This window comes from Mytilus californianus, unplaced genomic scaffold, assembly GCF_021869535.1.
Source record: "Mytilus californianus isolate M0D057914Y unplaced genomic scaffold, xbMytCali1.0.p SCAF_6, whole genome shotgun sequence".
Taxonomy (NCBI): Eukaryota; Metazoa; Mollusca; class Bivalvia; order Mytilida; family Mytilidae; genus Mytilus; species Mytilus californianus.
The window spans coordinates 98,821,339-98,846,787 of record NW_026262712.1 but is presented as its reverse complement, the minus strand read 5'-3'; the positions used below and the strand labels follow the sequence as shown (position 1 = coordinate 98,846,787).

General features: G+C 32.2%; 2 protein-coding genes and 1 long non-coding RNA gene across 7 annotated transcripts in view; 1 reads left to right on the top strand and 2 right to left on the bottom strand.

Moving 5' to 3' along the window:
* Window positions 1-25,449, bottom strand: part of LOC127706201 (uncharacterized) — a 62,728-nt gene that overhangs the window by 25,442 nt on the left and 11,837 nt on the right. The window contains exons 1-2 of one of the 5 annotated variants that reach the window (XM_052210682.1): window positions 16,996-17,126; window positions 10,538-10,678 (exon numbers count right to left, since the gene is read on the bottom strand). In XM_052210682.1, the coding sequence (XP_052066642.1) occupies window positions 10,538-10,577 (40 nt within the window). In that variant the 5' untranslated portion in view covers window positions 10,578-10,678; window positions 16,996-17,126. Of the gene's footprint in view, window positions 1-108; window positions 191-10,537; window positions 10,679-14,211; window positions 14,446-16,995; window positions 17,201-25,449 lie in introns of those variants that run through there. The other 4 variants (XM_052210681.1, XM_052210680.1, XM_052210679.1 and 1 more) reach the window with 4 other exon arrangements.
* LOC127706204 (uncharacterized) lies at window positions 6,850-8,660 on the bottom strand. The gene is made up of 2 exons (XR_007984315.1): window positions 7,950-8,660; window positions 6,850-7,813 (listed from the first exon to the last, which is right to left on the bottom strand). It is a non-coding gene; the product is annotated as an uncharacterized LOC127706204 (long non-coding RNA).
* Window positions 13,576-25,449, top strand: part of LOC127706203 (prenylcysteine oxidase 1-like) — a 37,891-nt gene continuing 26,017 nt past the window's right edge. Inside the window, exon 1 of the mRNA XM_052210686.1 lies at window positions 13,576-13,897. The gene's annotated coding sequence lies outside the window, so the exon portion shown is untranslated. The remainder of the gene's footprint in view (window positions 13,898-25,449) is intronic.

The window sequence follows — 25,449 nt, the reverse complement described above, 5'->3', positions numbered from 1 at the left end:
GTTTTTATTTATTATGTTTATACAGAAACTTAATTATCAAGTGTAAAATCTAACAACCTAATTTTTTAAATAGTCATTTAAAAAATAAATAATTTAAAAACTATTTACCTTTTCGACGCTGATGAAATGTCAACATACTGTCAAAAGTTTTTTTCTAACACCTGAAGAAACTTTTAATGACAAATGACCTTCAAACATTTTACAAAATTTAAATATCTAATCTATTTTTAGAGTGTATGGATAATATAACAGCTGATTTCTTTAAAGAATTAGGATTACACACCGGAAATGAATACTTCTTCAATATGAGACCTTTTAAAACATCTGTATTACATTCAAAATTTTACATTTAAATCTTTAAAATCATTTATAATTCTTCTTCCAAGTCCTAAAGTTTACAAGCAATAACGGATAACTCCTGGGCCTTGAGCCAAAAAAAACTAAAAATGGATAAAAAAATTGTGCACATCAAAATATAGACCTTATCATTACATGAATTAAAGGAGAAGTTGGGTACAATGTATATGTCAATGATACAACAACTAAACAACACAATAACTAAAAAAACATCTAGAAGGCAACTCTATAATTTGTACTGCTTTAATTTATAATTGACATGAAGTCATGGAAGTCCATACATTTCTGTTAAGTCCATTTATTTCTGTTAAGTCCATACATTTCTGTTAGATTTAACATAAAAATATGAAGATGTGATATGATTGCCAATGAGACAACTCTCCACAAGAGACAAAATGACACAGATACAGTAAAAGAAATAGAACAGTAATATAATAGAATATGTAGACAGCTCTCTCACAAGCAAAAAACCCTAACTGTAAAAATATAATGGCGTACAATACAGGCACATTGGACACATTCTACTGCATCCACACAACACGAGGAAAAAACCCTGCAGTAAATATAAAAATAAGAATAACATGCATATTATCATTGCTATGAGTGCAAAATAGAGAAAATATTAAAGGGTTAAAAAGATAAGTCATCCTGCAAATTTAATTATTGGCCAAAAACTTTTTCATGAAGACTTTAAGAGTCAAGTTGTAGGTAATAACATCTATACACTCTATCAGGTATTCACATTATTCATGATTTTAGCACATGTAAATAAAATAAAAGAACAGAGTTCCAATGTCCCCTGCATTGAATATATTTAATCTATCCAAGGGATATAACAATTAAATAAACTTGTTTTTTTTGTTCTTTAAAACATTTTACAGTTAAATATCTTAGAGAAATGAAGGCCTGAAATATAATACAATTTCCAATATAATTAATATTTCCACATGCATAATTCCTTTAAAAATATTTGCTCAGCACTGATTTTCCTTCTTGTCCGAGACATTGCTTTAATATAAACCTTTGATATAAATTTGATAAAAATCTGACAAAAATTGTACATATAAGACCGCTAACAATGCAATTTTCCATATAATTATTATTTCCAAGGGTCATAACTCTTTAAAAAATATTAGATAGGAACTGATTTTCAAACTTGTCTGCGACATTGCTGATATAATCCTATGATATAAGTTTTAAAACAAAATGGCAAGAATTGTACACATGAGAGTGCTAACAATGAAATTTTCCATATAATTGATAATACCAAGGGGCATAAACTCTTTTGAAAATAGTTGATCAGCACTGATTTTCAAACTTGTCCGAGACATTGCTGATATAAACCTAAAACAAGAGCCTGAATCGCTCACCTGTAACTTTTTGCTTTAATCTTTCATCAGTGATTATTTTTGCTTTTCAATATATATTAATGAGTGGCTTAAAAATGCCATTTAACTCTTCTTTGTATCTTGTCATATTTTCTTCAAAAGCAAAAAAATGCATTTTACCCCTATGTACCATTTTAGCCATCATAAGTGGCTATGTTTCTTGACGTACAAGGAAATAAAATACAAAATTTATACTAGATACTCTGAAACTCATTCAGCCCAAGTTTGGCTGAAATTGATTCAGCAGTTTCAAAGGAGAAGATCTTTTAAAGTAAGCATACTAGATGAACAAATTGTGAAAAAATTGTCTTTAAAGGACAATAACTCCTTAAGGGGTCAATTGACAATTTTGGTCATACAAACTTATTTGTAGATCTTACTTTGCTGAATATTTTTGCTGTTTACAAGTTATCTTTTTCTATAATAATATTCAAGATAATATCTGAAAACTGCAAAATTTCCTTAAAATCATCAATTCAGGGGCAATAACCTCAAAATCAGATACCCGATGTGGCTGATAATTTCAGGGCAGGTAGACCTTGACCTAAAGAATACTGTAACTTCTTGTCTGATTTGCTCTAAATGCTTTAGTTTTTGAGATATAAGTCAAAAACTGCATTTTACCCTATGTTCTTTTTTTAGCCATGGCAGCCATGTTTTCTGAGGAAACAGAAAATAATACACAAACTTTATTCTAGATAACCTAAGAATCATTATGCTTAAGTTTGGTTTAATTTGGTTCAGTAGTTTCAGAGGAGAAGATTTAAAAGTTAGAAAACATGATAAACAAATTGTGTAAAATTGTCCTTAAAGGGCAAAAACTCCTTAAGTGGGCAATTGACAATTTTGGTTATATTAAAACTTATTTGTAGATCTTACTTTGCTGAACATTTTTGCTGTTTTCAGTTTTTCTGTATCTATAATAATATTCAAGATAACCGAAAACTGCAAAATTTCTTTAAAATTACCAATTAAGTGGCAGCAACCCAACAATGGGTTGTTAGATTCATCTGAAAATTTCAGGGCTGATAGAGCTTGACCTAATGAACATTTTAGATTTGCTCTAAATGCTTTAGTTTTTGAGATATAAGCTAAAAACTGCATTTTACCCCTATGTTCTATTTTTAGCCATGGCGGCCATGTTTTTTGACGAAACAGAAAATAAAACACAAACTTTATTCTAGATAACCTAAGAATCATTCACCTTAAGTTTGGTTGGAATTGGTTCAGTAGTTTCAGAGAAGATGTTTGAAATAGTTTACACCAGACGGACGCAAAGTGATGGCAAAAGCTCACATTTCCTTTGGAAAGGTGAGCTAAAAATCTGGCAAGAATTGTATATGTGAGAGCGCCAACAAGACCAGATAGACAGACAGACGAACGCCAGGTAGTTCTATGTCCCCTGCAACGCATCATGTGGGGGACAATAACATTAACTGAACACTCTGAGAATCGACTAAACAGAAGTAGATTTTACTTAGTGTCTGCAAGAAAAGTTTCTTAAAACAGCACTGAATTAACTTCTGCGCCAATGTCATTGACTGAAAGTCTTTTAAGACTGATTTAGATTAAAATAACTGTTTCAGTTCATACTCTTCATAATTATTATTAAATTATTTTTAATAAAAATAAAATGCAGCTTGATACGACAGCAGAGGTTAAACCCTTAACAGTTAGGGCAAGTATTGACACTACATTCAAGCTTGATACAGCTCTGAATTTGGAATGTGATTAAATATTTCAATTTACACAGCTAAGGTTTCTGACACAGAATAAATGTGGTCTAAAAACTTAAAAATTTGAAATTAGACATTTGCCTATTATGGCCCTATTAATCCAAATTCTAAACACATGGTTAGATTTAGCATATCAAAGAACTCCAAGAATTCAATTTTTTATGAAATCAAACGAAGTTTAATTTTGGACCCTTTGGACCTCAATGTAAACCAATTTGATAATGGGGGCCAAAATCCAAAATCTAAATACATGTTTAGATTTAGCATATCAAAGAACCCCATATATTCTTTTTTTTTTAAACAAACAAAGTTTAATTTTGGACCAACTATTAAACTGCGGCCCAACAAAATCAACCAGATTTTTGATGAAATGAAACCAAAAAAATTTAATTTTGGACCATTTGGACCTCAATGTGGGCCATTCCAAAAAACAGGGCCAAATATCTTAATATCTAAATACACAGTCAGTTAGTTTCCGCATATTAACGAACCCCATGAAATCAAGACTTTGAATTAAACCCCATTGAAATTGGTCAAGAAATAAGCAATTTATACAAAGTATTAGAAAAGTATTGTTTTTTGGCCCCTTTTTGGCTACTAATTCCTAAACAATAATGGCCATAACCCAGAAAATCTATCCCAACCTTCTTTTTTGGTATGGAACCTTGTGGTACAATTTCATAGATCGAGATCCACAGACTTATACTCAAGTAATTGTCCAGAAACCAGAAAATTCTAATGTATTTTGGCCTTTGATTCCTAAATGGTTTGGGCCATAACCCCCAAAATCAATCCTAACCTTCCTTTTGAAGTATGGAACCTTGTGGTACAATTCCATAGAGATTAATACACTTATCCACAAGTTATTGTCCTGAAACAAGACGAATGCTTGTTTTGGCCCCTTTTTGGCCCTTACTTCCTAAACAGTTAACCCCCAAAATCAATCCCTACCTTCCTTTTGTGGTATGGAACCTAGTGGTACAATTTCATAAGGACCCATACACTAATACTCAAGTTATTGTCTGAAAAACAAATGTTTTCAGACAACAACCACATAGACGACACAGCCATACCATTATACGGCTGCAAAAAATGCGGTAGAAAAAAAATCAATTTAATTTCAAAATTATTTTGAGACAATTTAATGTCAATTCAGTCAATACTAACATTTGTTTCTTGACATGTAAATTATAAATATTTGGTAATGTTTTTTAAATGAAATGATTGGATATTATTTAAATCGAGCCAATAAAAACATCTGGTGGTTGGTACTGGAGGAAACTTCGAAAAAGCCATTAGCTGGATAATATATTCATTGTATACATGATAAATAACATGTACAGCCATATTGTAAAACAGTGACCAAAGCAACCATGTGACAACTTTTACAGATCTAAACCGCAATTTATTGGCTATATTACCAGTACTATCATTGACCATGTTGACCACAGCATGTCTTGGTCCTGAGAAGAGGGAATCTCTCAGGGAACATTATGGATAATGAAAATAAAACATTGGCACCAGATGAGATGAATGTGAAGAGGTAATTTACTGGGATATTACTTAAAAAAAGGTCTGCCTAGCTACACTGCTGACTAGATATTTACTTTTGATGTATATAAATTAGGTCAAATATATATGTCAATTTCAACATGTTTATGACATCATGGTGACATCACAAGTGACAACATAAAGTGTCCCTTATCTATTCATCAACAAACTTAACCAAAATGTTAAAACCAATGAAGAGTTTTAGTATTTTTGCACTTTCAGGAGCCAAAAAATTCATATTTCATTGCTTTTAAGAAAATACCATCACCAGAAGTAGACCTGAATCAAGTTTTCACCCCTTTTTCCCTTTTTACAAGCTATCGTAGCTTTATATATATATTTTTGATTGCAATGAAATGAAAGATTAATTTTCTACAACTGTCAATTTCAAAGGAATATTTTTTTTCAACCCTTTTTCGTATGAAACCAGATGCCAGATGTGATGTACATGCACTATGATGTGGTGCTATTACACCCAAACATTATATAGATTTTGATAATATTGAAATAATAAATAATCATGATAATATTGATATTCCCTGAGTATTGTAATTTATAAAGCTTTATCAGCAACATCTAGTCTGATGCAGATCATTACAAATGTCAATTATCATTACCAAGAAATTGTAATTGCTGAACTGTTTGAATGATTTGATCAACACAAACAGAAATAAATTACAATATTTTGGCTCAGACTGGCTTTATTCCATTTTTTTTTAGTTTTTTCTGTTGTTTATATTTCTTGATAATATTATACATGCAAAACAAATGGAATGTTTTGTGTAAAACATGAGTGCACACGCTGAAATGTCTCCCCTGCTTTACTGACCATTGATTTTATGATGAAAGTTTTAAAGATAAAGGTTTTACTAAAAGCATTACAGAAACTTAACATTTTTAAAGATCTATGAAAATGAGGTCAAGGTCAGATAAATCGTGTCAGACAGACATTATTATAATACACCTTACAATTTTTTTATACACCAAATATAGTTGACCTATTGCGTATGCTATTTGAAAATCAGACAAAAACACAATACTTAACATTGACCAATGAACCATAAAATGAGGTCAAGGTCAGAATTGATACCTGCCAGACAGACATGTACATCGTACAATCATGCCATACCACAAATATAGTTAATGACCTATTGCTTATAGCACTAGAAAAACAGACAAAAACACAAATATTTAACATTGACCAATGTACCATAAAATGAGGTCAAGGTTAGATGATACCTGCCAGACAGACATTTACACCGTACAATCATTCCATACACCAAATATAGTTGACCTACTGCTTACAGTATTTGAGAAAGGGACCTAATCACAAAACTTTAACCTTGATCACTGATCCATGAAATGAAGTCGAGGTCAGGTGAACTCTGTCTGATGGACATTGCAAGGAACCCATATACCAAATATAGTTACCCTTTAAATAACTCATAATAAGTGAGAAATTCACACGACAAAAAAACTCAAATTTATTTCAAGCAGTCGCTGAACCATGAAAATGAGGTGAAGGACAATTGACATATGGTTGACGGAAACTTCGTGACATAAGGTATCTGCATACAAGATATGAAGCATTCAGGTCTTCTCCCTTCTGAAATATAAAGCTTTATACAAATAGTTTATGCCACCGCCCCTACCGGATAGTAATACCTATGTCTCGCACTTCCTTCGCAGGCGAGACAATAAATATAAAAATAATAAGATGTGGTATGACTGCTAATGAGACAACTCTTCACCAGAGACCAAATGACATAGCAAAACTTAAACCGCACTATGTCTCGCACTTTCGTCGCAGGCGAGACAATATAAAAATAAAATGCTTCGCTGGGCGCAGCTTGATACGACCGCAGAGGTCGAACCCTGAACAGTTGGGGCAAGTATGGACACAACATTCAAGCTTGATACAGCTCTGAATTTGGATTGTGATTAAATATTTGACACAGCATAAGTTTCTGACACAGAAAGAATGTGGTCTAAGAACTTCAATTTTTTTAATTTACCTATTATGGTCCAATTTCCAAAATCAAAATACATGGTTAGATTCAGCATATCAAAGAACCCCATATTATATTCAATTTTTGTTGAAATCAAACAAAGTTTAATTTTGGACCCCACCTTGGACAAACTTGAAAACTGGTCCCATAAACAAAAATCTAAACACATGTTTAGATTCAGCATATCAAAGAACCCCAAGAATTCAATTTTTGTTAAAATCAAACTAAGTTTAATTTTGGACCCTTTGGACCTTAATGTAGACCAATTTAAAAATGGGACCCAAAATTAAAAATCTAAAAACACGGTTAGATTTGGCATATCAAAGAACCCCAAGAATTCAATTTTTGATGAAATCAAACAAAGTTTAATTTTGGACCCTTTTGACCTCAATATGAACCAATTTGATAGCGGCCCACAAATAAAAAATCTAAATACATGGTAAGATTCAGCATATCAAAGAACCCCATATATTCAATTTTTGTTGAAATCAAACAAAGTTTAATTTTGGACCCCAATTTGGACCAACTTGAAAACTGGGCCAAAAATCTAAAATCTAAATACATGTTTAGATTCAGCATATCAAAGAACCCCATATATTCAATTTTTGTTGAAATCAAACAAAGTTTAATTTTGGACCCCAACTTGGACCAACTTGAAAACTGGGCCCATTATCAAAAATCTAAACACATGTTAAGATTCAGCATATCAAAGAACCCCAAGAATTCAATTTTTGTTAAAATCAAACTAAGTTTAATTTTGGACCCTTTTGACCTCAATGTGGACAAAGTTGATAACGGGGCCCAAATATCAAAAATCTAAATACATGGTTAGATTCAGCATATCAAATAACCCCATATATTCAATTTTTGTTGAAATCAAACAAAGCTTAATTTTGGACCCTTTTGACCTCAATATGAACCAATTTGATAGCGGGGTCCACAAATAAAAAATCTAAATACATGGTTAGATTCAGCATATCAAAGAACCCCATATATTCAATTTTTGTTGAAATCAAACAAAGTTTAATTTTGGACCCCAATTTGGACCAACTTGAAAACTGGGCCAAAAATCTAAAATCTAAATACATGTTTAGATTCAGCATATCAAAGAACCCCATATATTCAATTTTTGTTGAAATCAAACAAAGTTTAATTTTGGACCCCAACTTGGACCAACTTGAAAACTGGGCCCATTATCAAAAATCTAAACACATTTTTAGATTCAGCATATCAAAGAACCCCAAGAATTCAATTTTTGTTAAAATCAAACTAAGTTTAATTTTGGACCCTTTTGACCTCAATGTGGACAAAGTTGATAACGGGGCCCAAAAATCAAAAATCTAAATACATGGTTAGATTCAGCATATCAAAGAACCCCATATATTCAATTTTTGTTGAAATCAAACAAAGTTTAATTTTGGACCCCAATTTGGACCAACTTGAAAACTGGGCCAAAAATCAAAAATCTAAATACATGTTTAGATTCAGCATATCAAAGAACCCCATATATTCAATTTTTGTTAAAATCAAACAAAGTTTAATTTTGGACCCTTTGGACCTTAATGTAGAACAATTTGAAAACTGGACCCAAAATTAAAAATCTAAATACACGGTTAGATTCGGCATAACAAATAAATAAATGTGGTCAAAGATTTTACAAATCTAATGCGCATACTGTCCAATTAAAGATTACTTCTTGAAATTTTTCAATATTTGAAATTTGAAAAAAAAATAATATTTGAAGAATAATTCTTTTTAATTTCTGAAATCTGAAATGAGAAAAAATTGACCCCCCACAATTTCTTTAAACCCCCCCCCCCCTTTTTTTCCCAAAAAAATTCTTTCCCTCAAGATATGGTCATAATCTCAATTTAAATTTCCAATGGAGTTTGCAACTATAATTACCCATTTAAATCTACCATAGTGCTAACTTAATCTATTTTATAATAGAATTTAAAATATAGTGTCAAATCTTTCATATGGATTTTGTTGTAAAAAAAAAAGATGCAACATTTGCAGATATTTTTACTGGTCTTCCTTTATAAATATGCATTTCTTTAAACATAATTTAAAAGCAGTGTAAGGGAAGTAACCAAAACGTTGTATTTAGATTACCTCCCTTACACTGTTTTAAATTATCTTAATTGTTCATTAACCATTACTTTATACATAATTTAAAAGCAGTGTAAGGGAGATAATTTCAATGATGAATTTGATTTATCTCCCTTACACTGCTTTAAATTATGTTTTGTACTAAAGTATTTGTCCATTAACCAGGACAACCTTGTTTTTCCCCCTTTTTTGCCCCTAATTCTTAAACGGTTTGAGCCATAACCCCCCAAAGCAAATCCTAACCATCCCTTTGTGGTATGGAAACTTCTAGTATAATTTCAGAGAGATCCATACACCGTTCCACAGTTATTGTCTGGAAACTAGAAAATGCTTATTTTTGGCCCCTAATTCCTTAACTGTTGGTACCATAACCCCCAAAATCAATCCCCACCTTCCTTTTGTGGTATTGAACCTTATGGTAAAATTTCATAGAGATCCATTCACTTAAACTAAAGTTAGAGTGCGAAAACTAATGCGTCTTCGGACGACGACGCCGGACGACGACGACGACGACGACGCCAACGTCATACCAATATACGACCACAAAAATTTTTTTGCGGTCGTATAATAAGAAGATGTGGTATGACTGCCAATGAGACAACCCTCCACCAGAGACCAAATGACATAGCAAAACTTATATTGCATAGTCAGCCATAAAAGGCCCCGAAATGCAAAAGAATTTCAACAAGAAAACAAACGGCCTGTCAGACTTATGTTCAAAACAATGAACATAAATCAAATATGATATACAGCAACAAACAACAACAACTGAATAATAGGCTCCTGGCTTGGGACAGACACAGAATGTGGCAGGGTTAAACTAATTTTCTGGCGCCAAACCCTACCCGAAACCTGGGACAGTGGAGTAACAGTACAACATAAGAACAAACTATAGAAATCAGTTGAAAAGTGCTTAACTCATCAGATCGATACAAAGCAGAAAAATATCTAGCAAACTGGATGTTGCAGGGTATTCATATATTCCCACAACTAACAAGACACTAAGTACAGATCTGAGAATACTAGCAGCTACTTTAAAAACTATTTAAAGTACGTATTGTTCATAATTCACTAAATCATAAGATCCTTCAATGGACTATTTTTTCATCTCTGAAGGTGTGTATGATACCAAGATTAGTTTCACAAAAGTTTAATAGAATAATTCAGTTTCATAATTTAGCTTATAATATGATATAAAATGAACAAGTAAAATGCTGGCACTGCATGCCAATTGATGCTTGCCAAATGGTCACAATTATTGAGAGAAAATTAATGTTCCCCAAATGGTCACAATTATTGAGAGAAAATTAATGCTCCCCAAATGGTCACAATTATTGAGAAAAAAAAATTTAACTAGAGGCTCTAAAGAGCCTGTGTTGCTCACCTTGGTCTATGTGCATATTCAACAAAGGACTCTCCAACATTGTAGACGAGAATAGACTTCATTACAAAAAACCATATTTTGTTGATCTTGTATTGCTGATCATTTAGTCTGTTTAGATTCTCTCTATCTTCTTTAGATTTGCTTAAAACACAAAAGAGGGTAAAACAAATACTCATTTAAGGGCAATCACTCCTATAAAGAGTGACAGTCTACTAACTATATATTGGAAAAAATTGACTTGCTCATTGTAGAAGGCTGTATGGTGACCTATAGTTGTTCAATTTCTGTGTCATTTGGTCTCTTGTGGAGAGGTATCTCATTGGCAATCATACCACATCTTATTCTTTATATTGTTAGTAGATCTTGCCATGCTGATCATTTTTGTAATTCAAAGTGCCTATTTATCTATTATAATTTTTGTCATACAAGGCAAAACGCAAAAAAAAATGTTAAAATTGTCATTAAAGGGCAATAACTCCAATAAGGAATCATCAGCTGATTTCCTCTATATGTCTTAATTGTAGATCTTGTCTTGCTGATCATTTCTGCTTATTTAAGTTTCCATCTATCTATTAAAATTTTTAAGATATAAGGCAAAAACACAAAAAAGTTAGTAAAAAATCTTAACCAAAGGGCAATAACTCTTATAAGAGGTCGACTAACGATTCCTACCACGTTGGACTTTTTGTAGAACTTGTCTTGCTGATCATTTTGAAATTTAAAGTTTCTCTCTATCTATTATAGTTTTCCAGATAACAGGCAAAAATGAAAAAAAATGGTAAAATTTCTCATTTAAGGGCAATAACTCCAATAAGGAGTCGTCCAACGATTTCCTCCATATTGTCTCATTTGTAGATCTTGTCTTGCTGATCATTTTTCCTTATTAAAGTTTCTATCTATCTATTATTATTCTTAAGATATAAGGCAAAAACACAAAAAATTAATTAAAATTGTCATCAAAGGGCAATATTCTGTATAAGGAGTCGACTGATGATTTCGACCATGTAGACTTATTTGTAGAACTTGTCTTGCTGATCATTTTTGCTATTTAAAGTTTCCCTCTATCTATTATAGTTTTCAAGATAGTAGGCAAAAATGAAATAAAATGGTAAAATTTGTCATTTAAGGGCAATAACTCCTATAAGAAGTCGTCTGACAGTTTTGACATATATGGAAATTTGGTAGAGCTCAACATTCTGAACATTTCTGTTCTTGTCAGATTTTCTCTATTTATAACAGTTTTCAAAATAATAGACAAAACTTCCATTTTACCCCCTATGTTCTATATTTAGTCATTATGGCCATCTTGGTTGGTAGGCGGGATCATCGGACACATTTTTTTAAACTAGATACCCTAATGATGACTGTGGCCAAGTTTGGTTAAATTTGGCCCAGTAGTTTCAGAGGAGAAGATTTTTCAAAATTTAACAGAAAACGACGGATGACGGACAACAAGTGATGAGAAAAGCTCACTTGGCCATTTGGGCCAGCGAGCTAAAAAAAAAGTTTCAAAATATCAATAAGCCAGAGGGACAAATAATTTTCCTTTTTTGGATGCTGATGTTCCTTTTGCACCATCTTACAGTGTTTATATATCACAACTCACTATGCCCGTGTCTGTTGTAATGTTTTGGATTTCAATGAACATGATGAACGTAATCTATTTATTACTGGTAAATTACTAAGTCAGGGATTTCGTTACCACAAATTACTTAAAACCTTTACTAAATTCTTCCATAGATATAAAGATTTGCCAATTTTGGTTTGGAAGTTTGGTTGTACCTGTAGAAAAACTTATTTTAAACGGGATAGCACATCCTAATTTTTACAGAGTTGTTGTTTATCAAGCCAAGATATTTAAAAACGATCCGGGAAAACTTATCGATCCTTTAAATAAACTTATTCTAAAAGGTTACCAATTCAACACTTTAATTAGATCTTTGAATATTGTTTTTATTGGTATTTATATTGATTTTGTTATCCGTAACTTAAAATCAAACAAAATATTATTCTTATATACATATGCACATTCATGCTCTACAATATGTCGATATCTGTATCTTGGCATTGCACAAGGTCATGTTTTTTTCTATTTATCATATTTGTTTTTTGTTCATTATTTTGTACATAAATCAAGCTGTTAGTTTTCTCGTTTGAATTGTTTTACATTTGTCATTTCAGGGCCTTTTATAGCTGACTTATGCGGTATGGGTTTTACTCATTGTTGAAGGCTGTACGGTGACCTATATTTGTTAAATTTCTGTGTCATTTGGTCTCTTGTGGAGAGTTGTCTCATTGGCAATCATACCACATCTTTTAATTTTATAAATAAACATGCACTATTATTAAAAATTTTTCATCTGTATAAATGTGTTACAATTCATACTGATCAGATGATGGATTGATGTTTAATGTTCATTGGCCAAATAAAATGCATATTCAGGACAAGAACATGTTAATGTGATATGAATATGAACCCTGCTTTGAACCACACCAACATGCTGTGTCAGATTTTTAATGTGCTTAGATCACATGGTAACAGTCCACAGGAAGACAGTTTGACCCAGCTTGTGACCAAACCAACAACCTCCTGCACTAGAGACAAGCACACTTTTATGAAACCACTGAGGCAGTTACCATGGTTACAATACACAGTCTGAAATCATAAACCTTTTAAAAAAAATCTGATTTTAGCAACAATGACCTTTATTTTTGACCTACAAAATCAATTTGATTTTTCCTCTTCCCTATATCTTATCATCAGTTAATCAAGCAAGTACGGTACAACTAAAACTTATGTAACCATCCGGAAACCATTTTCCCCAATTTTCGTCTATTTTAAATAACTGACACCTTGAACTTTTACCCTAAAATCATTATGCTTCTTTCTTTCCTTCATCTTCTATCTGTTTAAGTTTCATTCTAATCAAGCAAGGGAAACTCAAGTTACCATCCATTTTTTTCAATTTTTAGTAACTGTAAACTTTACATTGACCTTTTGGCACATATCAACAGGCTTCTCTCTCTTTCCTATATTTTCCACAGGTATTATTACCTATAATGTGTTATTCCAATCAAGCATGGGATACCCAAGTCTCCATCTGGAAACCATTTGTTTGCAGACACATGGATGGAGGGACAGACAGAAAGATGGAAGGACAAAATGATATACTACTATTACTCATGATGCTCCTGGAAGTTTTAAATGGAGCATAAAAAGAAATATCTATGTGATTACTACAACGAAGAATCAAAAAGGAAGTTATCATTCAGGAAAATACAGTTCACATACAACTATATAAGTGCTTTATGATGAGTCAAAGTTTAAATAAAATGCACACTATGACAGGACAATAATTTGTAAGCAATTTATATGTAGGTGAAAGCCAAATCAGGACTAAGTGAAATGAAATAACCTTCAGGACATATGGATTTTTCACTACACAACCCAGTACATGTGAACTTGGGACTATTGAGCAATATGTTAACCCCGGGTATGATGAGGTAAAAACGTGCTAGGTATCAAATAAACCAATACTTAAAACCTTCAAATTTGATGAGGAAAATTACTTTCTAAGTTTATCATACACATTCTATCAAATAAATTTAAACTGATAATTATGAGTAATATATACATGTATTAGTGTACAATGTGTATTAATACTAAAACCTACTTGTTAGTCTGATTGGTGGTATCCATAATTTTGTCAAGATAGGTGACAAAAATTTTTTCTCTCGCATTAAAATAAACATCCTGAAATATCCTGGGAGCCTGTAACCCTCTGAAAAGGGGGTTAATGAGGCTCCCAGTTCCTGTGTAATGATTTCTAGTGTCTCTGTTGATACACATATGCAAGACTGCATGTATATATCCAAGCTGTCACATACATGTAATATTGTTATGTATTGGACTTTACATATAAAACTTTTATCTATAATCTTTATCAGGAAATGTTACCTGTAATGATCAGCTGATCGGTGTAAACAAAAACTAAGAGGTGTAATATCCAAATATTGTGTTGTAGTTATAAACTGGACATTAGACAAACATCAATCAAACATGAATAAGGGAGATGTGAGATAAAAGTCAATGAGACAGCAACCCAATAACACAAAAAAATAAAAGGCAAAAGAAGTCAACATATGATTATCAACAATTGACAATTTGAGGGTAGTTATGGGAGCCATCACAGTACATTGTGATAGGTTATTTGATTTAAACATAGTAATTTTTGGGGCATTTTATAGCTTGCTGTTCGGTGTGAGCCAAGGCTCCGTGTTGAAGGCTGTACTTTGACCTATAACGGTTTACTTTTATAAATTTTGACTTGGATGGAGAGTTGTCTCATTGGCACTCATACCACATCTTCTTATATCTACAAGTTTATATTCATGGAAGGTGCAAATTTTTGGATGCACTGCTTATTCAATCCAAAACTGTAATGGGTTTGAATTGAAAGCTGAAACAATTTTTGTACATATCCACAGAGAATCGAATACCAAAATGATACTCAACTAATCGGTTTCCTGTTAGAATGTTGTTGCCTTCTTAAAGAAAAAATATTCTTATTAAGAGCACCTCCCGGGAAATTAAATATAAATCAAAATTAATCAAAATTTAAATAGTTTTTGAATGTTTGCGTTTAATTGTCATTTAAAATTCCTCATAATGGAGTTAGGCTATGAACAACAGCACCTTTCCAAGGCTTACACTTTTCGCTAATCAATTCTTAGTCATTCCACCACCTCTGTACCGTCAGAGCAAATATTTTCATCAGCAGGACTGTTAGTTACGTAACAAGGTTGAGAAATCAAATTGTCCAAGAAAAAGTTGACAAGATAATGTTTCTAAAATATAAGAACAAATTCGTTGCACCTGAGGGTCAGAAAATGGTTAAAGGCATCAGTAAGTTCTAATCATCACCCCTTTGTTGATCATTAAATGTGTTTCTTTGCGATTCCTAAATACTGTCATTTGACTGTTGTATGAGTAATAATTTTTCTATAAATGTTTATTAATTAATTGATTAGATTATTGCCGGTTTACATAATTAGTACATGTAGTAAATGAGCTATTAATTATGGTTTAAAATTCCTGGGACTATTATCTAGTCCTATGTAATAATGTTGAGGGTTTTATGTCCATAAGACAACGACCCAGAATACGTAAACTGGGTATAATTTTGTGTTTCCATTTTGTAGATATTTTTCCGAGCGAGTAGTCGAGTATCGCACAGTAAAGCCAATGAGTACTCGATTAGTAAATCTTTACTGAGTTGACATCCCTACTATTTATGTATGGTTTTCTTCCTTGTATCTGACACACCTTGAGCTGAATAATCATGCCAATTTTCATTTCCCAACTCCAAGGGATTTTAAAGTGGAAACAAATTTTCTACATATATATGCACAGGGGTGACTACAGTTCAACTAAGTTTCTGACCTTCACCTTCATTGTAGGATTTTATCCCTTGTACCAATAACACCTTCTTGTATTGTATTGGGTGAATAATCACTCTAAGTTTCATTACCAAACCCAAAGGGTTTGAAAGCTAGAGCTGAAACTATTTTTCTACATATGCACAGTGATAACTAAGTTGAACTAAGGTTGTGACCTTGACCTTCGCTGTAGTTTTTTCCCTTGTAAGCTACACACCCTCTAGTAGTGGTAAATAATCTTTTCAAGTTTCAATATAAAACTCCAACGGGTTTCAAAGTTAGAGAGCAGAAACTTTTTTTTTGTGTCTATATATATGCACAGGAATGACTAAGTTGAACTATGTTTTTGACCTTGACTTTCACTGTACAGTTTTCTTTCTTTTGCATGACAAACAGTCTAGCATTGTAGTAGAGGTGAATAATCATGCTAAGTTTGGTTAATCTATAGATTCATCTATGTAATTTGTTCATCCTAACATGCAAAGATAAGATTGGTCATTTTGGAAAAGTGGGGGTATTTTTGTTTTTGTTTCCTTATATTCAATTCTTTGCTTAAATTTTACACAAACTCACCTCTAATTAGCTAGACCATGCATTGCATTATTTATCTAATAAACATGATAATATTGATTTATCTGCAAAGACAAATATTTCCTTAAAGTTATTGATGAGCTTAAGTACCCTTCCCCAGTTGAAAATTTAAAAGTTCTTCTTTAATTAGTTAACAATGTTTATCTAAATAATACATAAAAGGATAAAAGGAACAACCAAAACTATTGTACAACATGTACAGCCCCTTCTAAACCACCAACACCTGACTCTTACCAATAATAGATACACAAACAGAAACAAACAACAATGTACTACACATGATAGTCTGAAGTCTTCTTACTAAATGTTTGACTGTTCATCAGAACTTAGTAAAGGACTGAAAGATGGTGATATCAAATTTTGTGTCAAAAGATTTGGTAGACTTTAACATCTATTGACTAAGGTGTTTAAAATGAGGTAAAACTTACCAGAAGTTAGATCAAACTTGTAGTTTTGTCCAGAGCAGGCTACACACACAACCAATCTTTTATTTCCTTGGATGACAGTAGCTTCGTATAAGTCTTGACAAAGATCAGCTAAAGATTCCCAGGGGTGGGGCAGCAATGCCTTGGTCTGTAGTACATATCTGTCTTTGCACAGACCATAGCATGCCATCCCTTCACCACCCTACACCTGTAAAAAAACAGTCAAAAGTTAGCTGATAATATCCCTATAATATTAATTTAAACACAGTATTAACCCCACCATGAACCTATCAAAAAATAAATAAAATTTTGGTCAACAAATCAATCTTTGTTTAATGGCAACTGCTTTGGTCTTTAGTAGTATACCATGCCTTCTTCCCATTAACGAGTAAAATAAAGAAAAAAGACAGCTTCTTAAAGTAATGAAGAGTTTACTAAGGATGACACTCACAGGCAACACACAATTGACACCATGTGATGGCAGCTGCTACCCATTGGTCACATAAGCTGAAAACATCACATGAATTTACAACACACAGATTCTTGTTGCAGAAAACCTATATTATTATTTTCTGGTTTTCATAGTTATATATTGTACATGCATTAAAAATGCAGCAGAATCAAATTCTATAGGCAATGCCAAACATTTGTTAATTATATATAAATGACAATAAGTGAATCAATCTTAGACAATAAGATGTATCTTTCACCTTTACTCAATGATAACTTTGCATGTGTAGGTATATACAATGATGTTACTGCTCATTTTAATATATCTGATAGGAACCTTGACTGTTAATGAAGTATAAAGATTGTAGTATTGATCACAGAGACTACATGATCAATATTGGAACTACTACTCTGGTCAGGCAAATTTCTAAATACATTTTGTTGTAAATTTTGTATTATGCCAATTTTGATTATACATCAATTTGTTTTATATATATGCTTCTATTTCAATAGTGCCCTTGTCCTTCATGAAGGTCATTGATGTGAATTTGTATGTTTATTCTACATTGGTTAAGAGGTATAGGGGGAGGGTTGAGATCTCACAAAACATGTTTAACCCTGCCGCATGTTTGCGACTGTCCCAAGTCAGGAGCCTCTGGCCTTTGTTAGTCTTGTATGTTTTTTAATTTTGTTCATTTATATGTTTTGGAGTTTAGTGTGACATCCATTTACCCTGTTCCAGATCTCAGCAATAAATACAGGTAGGCATAAAGCCTAGTTTTGGTTATAAGGATGTACGTAGGTCAGGTTTAGGAATTTGTGTCAGATGTTCGGACTACTTAGTTTTTTCCTACGATACAGGGTAAAATATTTTGCCCCATAACACCCATTTTTCTTTTCGTATAAGACTTCAATATCCCATTTAAGGTCATTTACCAAAATTTAAGCAGATTCTAGATTTCTTTTCTTTCGATTTGAGACCCAAATTATACCAATGCAAATACATGTATAAGGTAAAAATCTGAGTCACCTTTTTACCCCCAATTTTAAATAAACTGCTTCGCCAAGCGCAGCTGGATACGACCCCAGAGGTCCAACCCTGAACAGTTGGGGCAAAAATGTACACAATATTCAAGCTTGATACATTTGGATTAATGTAATTAAATATTTGACACATTATAGGTTTCTGTTACAGAATAAATGTGGCAAAGAACTTGAAATTGGTTGTATGATTTGAATTTATATTCAATCGAAGATTTCTTGCTGTTGTGCAATACACTGCTGTTGCTGTGCAATACACTGCTGTTGCGCAATACTTAGTAAATCTGTTTTCAGACTTTATACAAAGAATAAGAAAAAAAAAAAATTGTGACCCCCAATATTTTTCTTTGGAAAATTGACAATTTTTTAAATCTTGAGGAAAAAAAATTAACCCCCCTCCAAAAAAATTTTTTTTTACCCCCCTCCTCCAAAAAAATAATATTTGAAGAGAATTTTCTTTTGAGGAAAAAAAATTCCCCCCCAAACAAAATTTTTTTTTACCCCCCACCCCCCTTTTTTCCAAAAAAAATTATTTTGAAGAAATTTTCTTTTTGTAAAATATGGTACAAATTAAGAGACATCCATACACCTAATTACAAGTTATTGTCTGAAAACTAGATAAAAATGCTTGTTTTGGACCCTTTTTGGCCCCTAATTCCTGAATGGTTTGGGCAAATACCCCCAAAATGAATCCCAACCTTCTACTTGTGATATTGAACCTTGTGGTACAATTTCAGAGCAATCAAAATACTTATACACAAGTTATTGTCCTGAAACTAGAAAAATGCTTGCTTTGGCTCCTTTTTGGCCCCTAATTCCTAAACGGTTGGGACCATCACCCCCAAAAAAATCCCAACCTTCCTTTTGTGGTATTGAACCTTTTGAAAAATTTCATAGAGATCCATATACTTAAACTAAAGTTATATGTCTTCGGACGACGCTGACGACGTGAAACCAATATACAATTTTTTGTGGTTGTATAAAAATTAAATATCTCGAAAAGGAGCTCCATAACCTATCAATATTTTTAGCTTATTTTGTTCCATAACTAATGCTCTTCCAATTAATAGTATCAATTTTAAATTCTAGATTTTTTTAATTTCACCTAAGTACATACTTAATGACTTTCATAATCCACAAAATACAGTAACAGGAATAGCTGGTAAATACTGTTATTGATCTGAGGGTAATATTTTTATACCTAAGTTTTGACTTTTATTGAATATTACTAATGCTGAATGTGAAATACCACATGATTGATTAGGCCAAAATAAAAATTTGGGTTGAAGGTTTCTCTACTGATCTTTTTGCTTATACTTGCATCTCAAAATGCATACCCTCAAGTTTTTATTGACACATTTTGAGGTGAATAAGGACAAAATTGCATGTCTCCTCTTACATGTCATAGCATACCATTTATACTGGTATCTAAAGAAGTAAAAACTAATGAAACAACATGACAGAGATGTGTTAAATGCAGCAAAGGTAATGAATGTTACTTAAATTCTTATTAAAAAATGCAGAAGATACAAAAGAGACAATTAAAATTCTTCAGTCAAATGTTGGATGTATATATTCAAATATTTTGGCCCAGAGCATTACTGAAAAGACATTAATTGTCTAAATGCCCATCTTGAGCATTAAAATTGGTACCATTTATGTTAATTGTTATCAGAGAAAACATGACAATAAAAGAAAAACCACAACAGAGAAACAACAGTCTACAAAACACTACATAGAAAACTAAAGCAAACAACAGTCTACAAAACACTACATAGAAAACTAGAGACAAACAACAGTCTACAAAACACTACATAGAAAACTAGAGACAAACAACAGTCTACAAAACACTACATAGAAAACTAAAGACAAACAACAGTCTACAAAACACTACATAGAAAACTAAAGACAAACGACAGTCTACAAAACACTACATAGAAAACTAAAGACAAACGACAGTCTACAAAACACTACATAGAAAACTAGAGACAAACAACAGTCTACAAAACACTACATAGAAAACTAAAGACAAACAACAGTCTACAAAACACTTCATAGAAAATTTAAGACAAACAACAGTCAACAAAACACTACATAGAAAACTAAAGACAAACAACAGTCTACAAAACACTACATAGAAAACTAAAGACAAACAACAGTCTACAAAACACTACATAGAAAACTAAAGACAAACAACAGTCTACAAAACACTACATAGAAAACTAAAGACAAACGACAGTCTACAAAACACTACATAGAAAACTAGAGACAAACAACAGTCTACAAAACACTTCATAGAAAACTAGAGACAAACAACAGTCTACAAAACACTACATAGAAAACTAGAGACAAACAACAGTCTACAAAACACTAAATAGAAAACTAGAGACAAACAACAGTCTACAAAACACTACATAGAAAACTAAAGCAAACAACAGTCTACAAAACACTACATAGAAAACTAGAGACAAACCACAGTCTACAAAACACTACATAGAAAACTAGAGACAAACGACAGTCTACAAAACACTACATAGAAAACTAGAGACAAACAACAGTCTACAAAACACTACATAGAAAACTAAAGACAAACAACAGTCTACAAAACACTACATAGAAAACTAAAGACAAACGACAGTCTACAAAACACGACATAGAAAACTAACGACAGTCTACAAAACACTACATAGAAAACTAAATATTGAGCAACACAAACTCCATTCAAAGTTTGGGCAATCTCAGATACTAAAGAAGGTCAGTTAAAAAACATAGTAACAAAACTCACTTTTTTTCACTTTAAGACCTTTTTCTGGCTTTCAAAGTTTAATTCGTTCTATCATGTCTATATAAATTTTTTGTAGCATGAACACTTGAAAAAAATGTACATTAAACAAACTTTCCTTTATTGCTTATTAATAAAGCTTGAATTTCTTATTCATTAGGCAGTTAGGCAAAATTTATGAGACATACAGAGACTGATTTAGGGGGCCCAGGTTTCCCGGGCCCCCCTTTTGTGGGAAAAATTTAGTTGATTATTTAGTGAATCACTAAAGCATGACTAAGCGGGTCCCCTCTTTAAATAATGGCAGTCAGTGGGCCCCCCTTATGAAAATTTCTGGATCCGCCACTGACATATAACATCTATGGCAAAATGACAGGACCATGCTATGGCCAGTTACCGGTAAACAACCCAGTAAACTGTTAATGCACTGATAGATCAATACAATCACTATTCAAGGACACATTTCTTATTGGAAACTCAGCCTACACACTTTTTGAATGAAATCAAATATATTTGGTACCTAATGAACAACTTGAATGAAGGTCATTGATTCCAGAAGCATATGTATTGATAATGATATCATATGTTTATATAGTTTATATAACTTTATATATCATGTATATTACATTATAACTCATAAATGAGAATAACACATTTTTAGAATTGTGTGCACTCATAGCACTATACTGGATTTATCTTCATCAGGAAGGATTAAAACTTAAAAGTTGAAAGCCAAGGATGTTTGACTACATGCTTGAATGAGGAGCTATATATATGGACAAAAGGGACATTAAAGAATATAAATGTGCTGACTTTCTAAGATCAACAACCACCTTGGTGGTCTCATGGTAGCATGTTCGCCTCTAGTGCGGGAGGTCATGGGTTTGAACCCCGGCCAGGTCAAACCAAAGACTTTAAAATTGGTATTTGCTGCTTCTCCCCCAAGCACCGGCATTAAGGAGTAAGCGCAAGGACTGGTTGGCTCAGAGTCGGAATAGTGTGTCTGGGTAAGGTGACATGTCTTCCTGTCGACTGTTATCTTGTGAGCTAGCACATTAAAAATTCGGTTCAGTGTGTCGGCCTAGTACAAAGCAGGGTTAATATTCATATTACATTAACATGTTTTCGTCCTGAATATACATATTAATTTGCCGCTGGACGTTAAGCAGCCACCTGTCATCATCATCTAAGGTCAACTTTGCCTGAGCAAGCTGAGAGAGTTGGAATCTTTGTTTCTTAAAAAATTTCTATATTAATTTTGTTGACTGAAAATTTTTGAAATTTATGAAATATTATAATTCATATCAATATTGAAGAATTACATGTAATTACAGGGCTAATGATTCTCTCAGGGACTAACAATCCATCAATAGCCAATGACAATGACCAAAAGTACATAAACAAGATAAAAGCAGTATCACTTTCTAGAATTGTTATATAAAACTATTATAGACAGATACATGTACATACACAATCCTAAATTTAACATCTGCAATTTGTCTGTGCTCAATTTTTATATGACCGTTTACGGGACGTATTATGGTATACTGTTGTCTGTCCGTCCGTCCGTCTGTTGTCAACATATCGGACAATAACTCAAAAAACGCTTTGCATGAAACTTTGGTGAATTGTTTATATCTATTGACATGACAGTCAGGGGTATTACTTGTACAAGTAATTTTTATTTACTTGAAGAAGTAAATATTAATATCTTATATAAGTAAATTTGTAGGATACTTATACAAGTGTATTTTATTTACTTGTATAGGTAAATAATTTTTTGTCTTAGTTATGTCCCTTAGACATTCAGATTTTTTTTACTTATACACATGATACAAGTAAAAAAGTCATCCTATCTTCTTTTCTTGAATTCTTAGGACTTCTTTGCTCTAATAGAATTTTTAATTGTCTGTCCTTTGCAGATGTCTTTACTAATCATTAAAGTGTAATTTCATGAACAATGAAAATCATATTTGTCTGTTATCTTCAAAACACTGCTCATTTACAAGCCCCCAAGCAAATACTTAAGATCTTTGCGCAATCAGTTTCTTTGTTGAATTAATGAGATGAAACATTGAACTCTAATCAAAAATTATGAGCTAACCTGAGAAAAATTGTTAAAGGCATGTTTTTACATCTCAAAACTTTTTTGTGGGATTGTAAAAAAAATTACTTAAACAAGTAAATTTTTGAGAAAATTAAGGGGAGATTATTCAAACATTATAATTAACTTATATAAGTATATTTTATTTACTTCTTTAAGTAAATAAAGATTACTTGTACAAGAAGTACCCCTGACTGCATGAGCTCCCTTTCAATTTTTATAAATTTTAGATTTTATGTTTCTGGGTTATGGGGTTTTATTCATTTTAAAAATAAAATGCTTCGCTGGGGCGCAGCTTGATACGACCGCAGAGGTCGAACCCTGAACCCTGAACAGTTGGGGCAAGTATGGACACAACATTCAAGCTTGATACAGCTCTGAATTTGGATTGTTATTAAATATTTGACACAGCATAGGTTTCTGACACAGAAAGAATGTGGTCTAAGAACTTGAATTTTTTTAATTTACCTATTATGGTCCAATGTCCAAAATCAAAATACATGGTTAGATTCAGCATATCAAAGAACCCCATGCCATATATTCAATTTTTGTTAAAATCAAACAAAGTTTAATTTAGGACCCCAACTTGGACAAACTTGAAAACTGGGCCCATAATCAAAAATCTAAACACATGTTTAGATTCAGCATATCAAAGAACCCCAAGAATTCAATTTTTGCTAAAATCAAACTAAGTTTAATTTTGGACCCTTTGGACCTTAATGTAGACCAATTTAAAAAACGGGACTTAAAATTAAAAATATAAATACATGGTTAGATTTGGAATATCAAAGAACCCCAAGAATACAATTTTTGATGAAATCAAACAAAGTTTAATTTTGGACCCTTTTGAACTCAATATGAACCAATTTGATAGCGGGGCCCACAAATAAAAAAATCTAAATTCATGGTTAGATTCAGGATATCAAAGAACCCCATATATTCAATTTTTGTTGAAATCAAAAAAAGTTTAATTTTGGACCCCAACTTGGACCAACTTGAAAACTGGGCCCATAACAAAAATCTAAACACATGTTTAGATTCAGCATATCAAAGAACCCCAAGAATTCAATTTTTGTTAAAATCAAACTAAGTTTAATTTTGGACCCTTTGGACCTCAATGAAGACCAATTTAAAAAACGGGACCCAAATTAAAAATCTAAAAACACGGTTAGATTTGGCATATCAAAGAACCCCAATAATTAAATTTTTGATGAAATCAAACAAAGTTTAATTTTGGACCCTTTTGACCTCAATTTGAACCAATTTGATAGCGGGGCCTACAAATAAAAAATCTAAATACATGGTTAGATTTAGCATATCAAAGAACCTCATATATTCAATTTTTGTTGAAATCAAACAAAGTTTAATTTTGGACCCTAATTTGGACCAACTTGAAAACTGGGCCCATAATCAAAAAATCTAAATACATGTTTAGATTCAGCATATCAAAGAACCCCATATATTCAATTTTTGTTGAAATCAAACAAAGTTTAAATACTGGACCCTATCTTGGACCAACTTGAAAACTGGGCCCATAATCAAAAATCTAAACACATGTTTAGATTCAGCATATCAAAGAACCCCAAGAATTCAATTTTTGTTAAAATCAAACTAAGTTTAATTTTGAACCCTTTGGACCTTAATGTAGACCAATTTAAAAAACAGGACCCAAAATTAAAAATCTAAATACACAGTTAGATTTGGAATATCAAAGAACCCCAATAATTCAATTTTAGATGAAATCAAACAAAGTTTAATTTTGGACCCTTTTGACCTCAATATGAACCAATTTGATAACAGGGTCCACAAATAAAAAATCTAAATACATGGTTAGATTCAGCATATCAAAGAACCCCATATATTCAATTTTTGTTGAAATCAAACAAAGTTTAATTTTAGACCCTAATTTGGACCAACTTGAAAACTGGGCCAAAAATCAAAAATCTAAATACATGTTTAGATTCAGCATATCAAAGAACCTCATATATTCAATTTTTGCTAAAATCAAACAAAGTTTAATTTTGGACCCTTTGGACCTTAATGTAGACCAATTTGAAAACTGGACCCAAAATTAAAAATC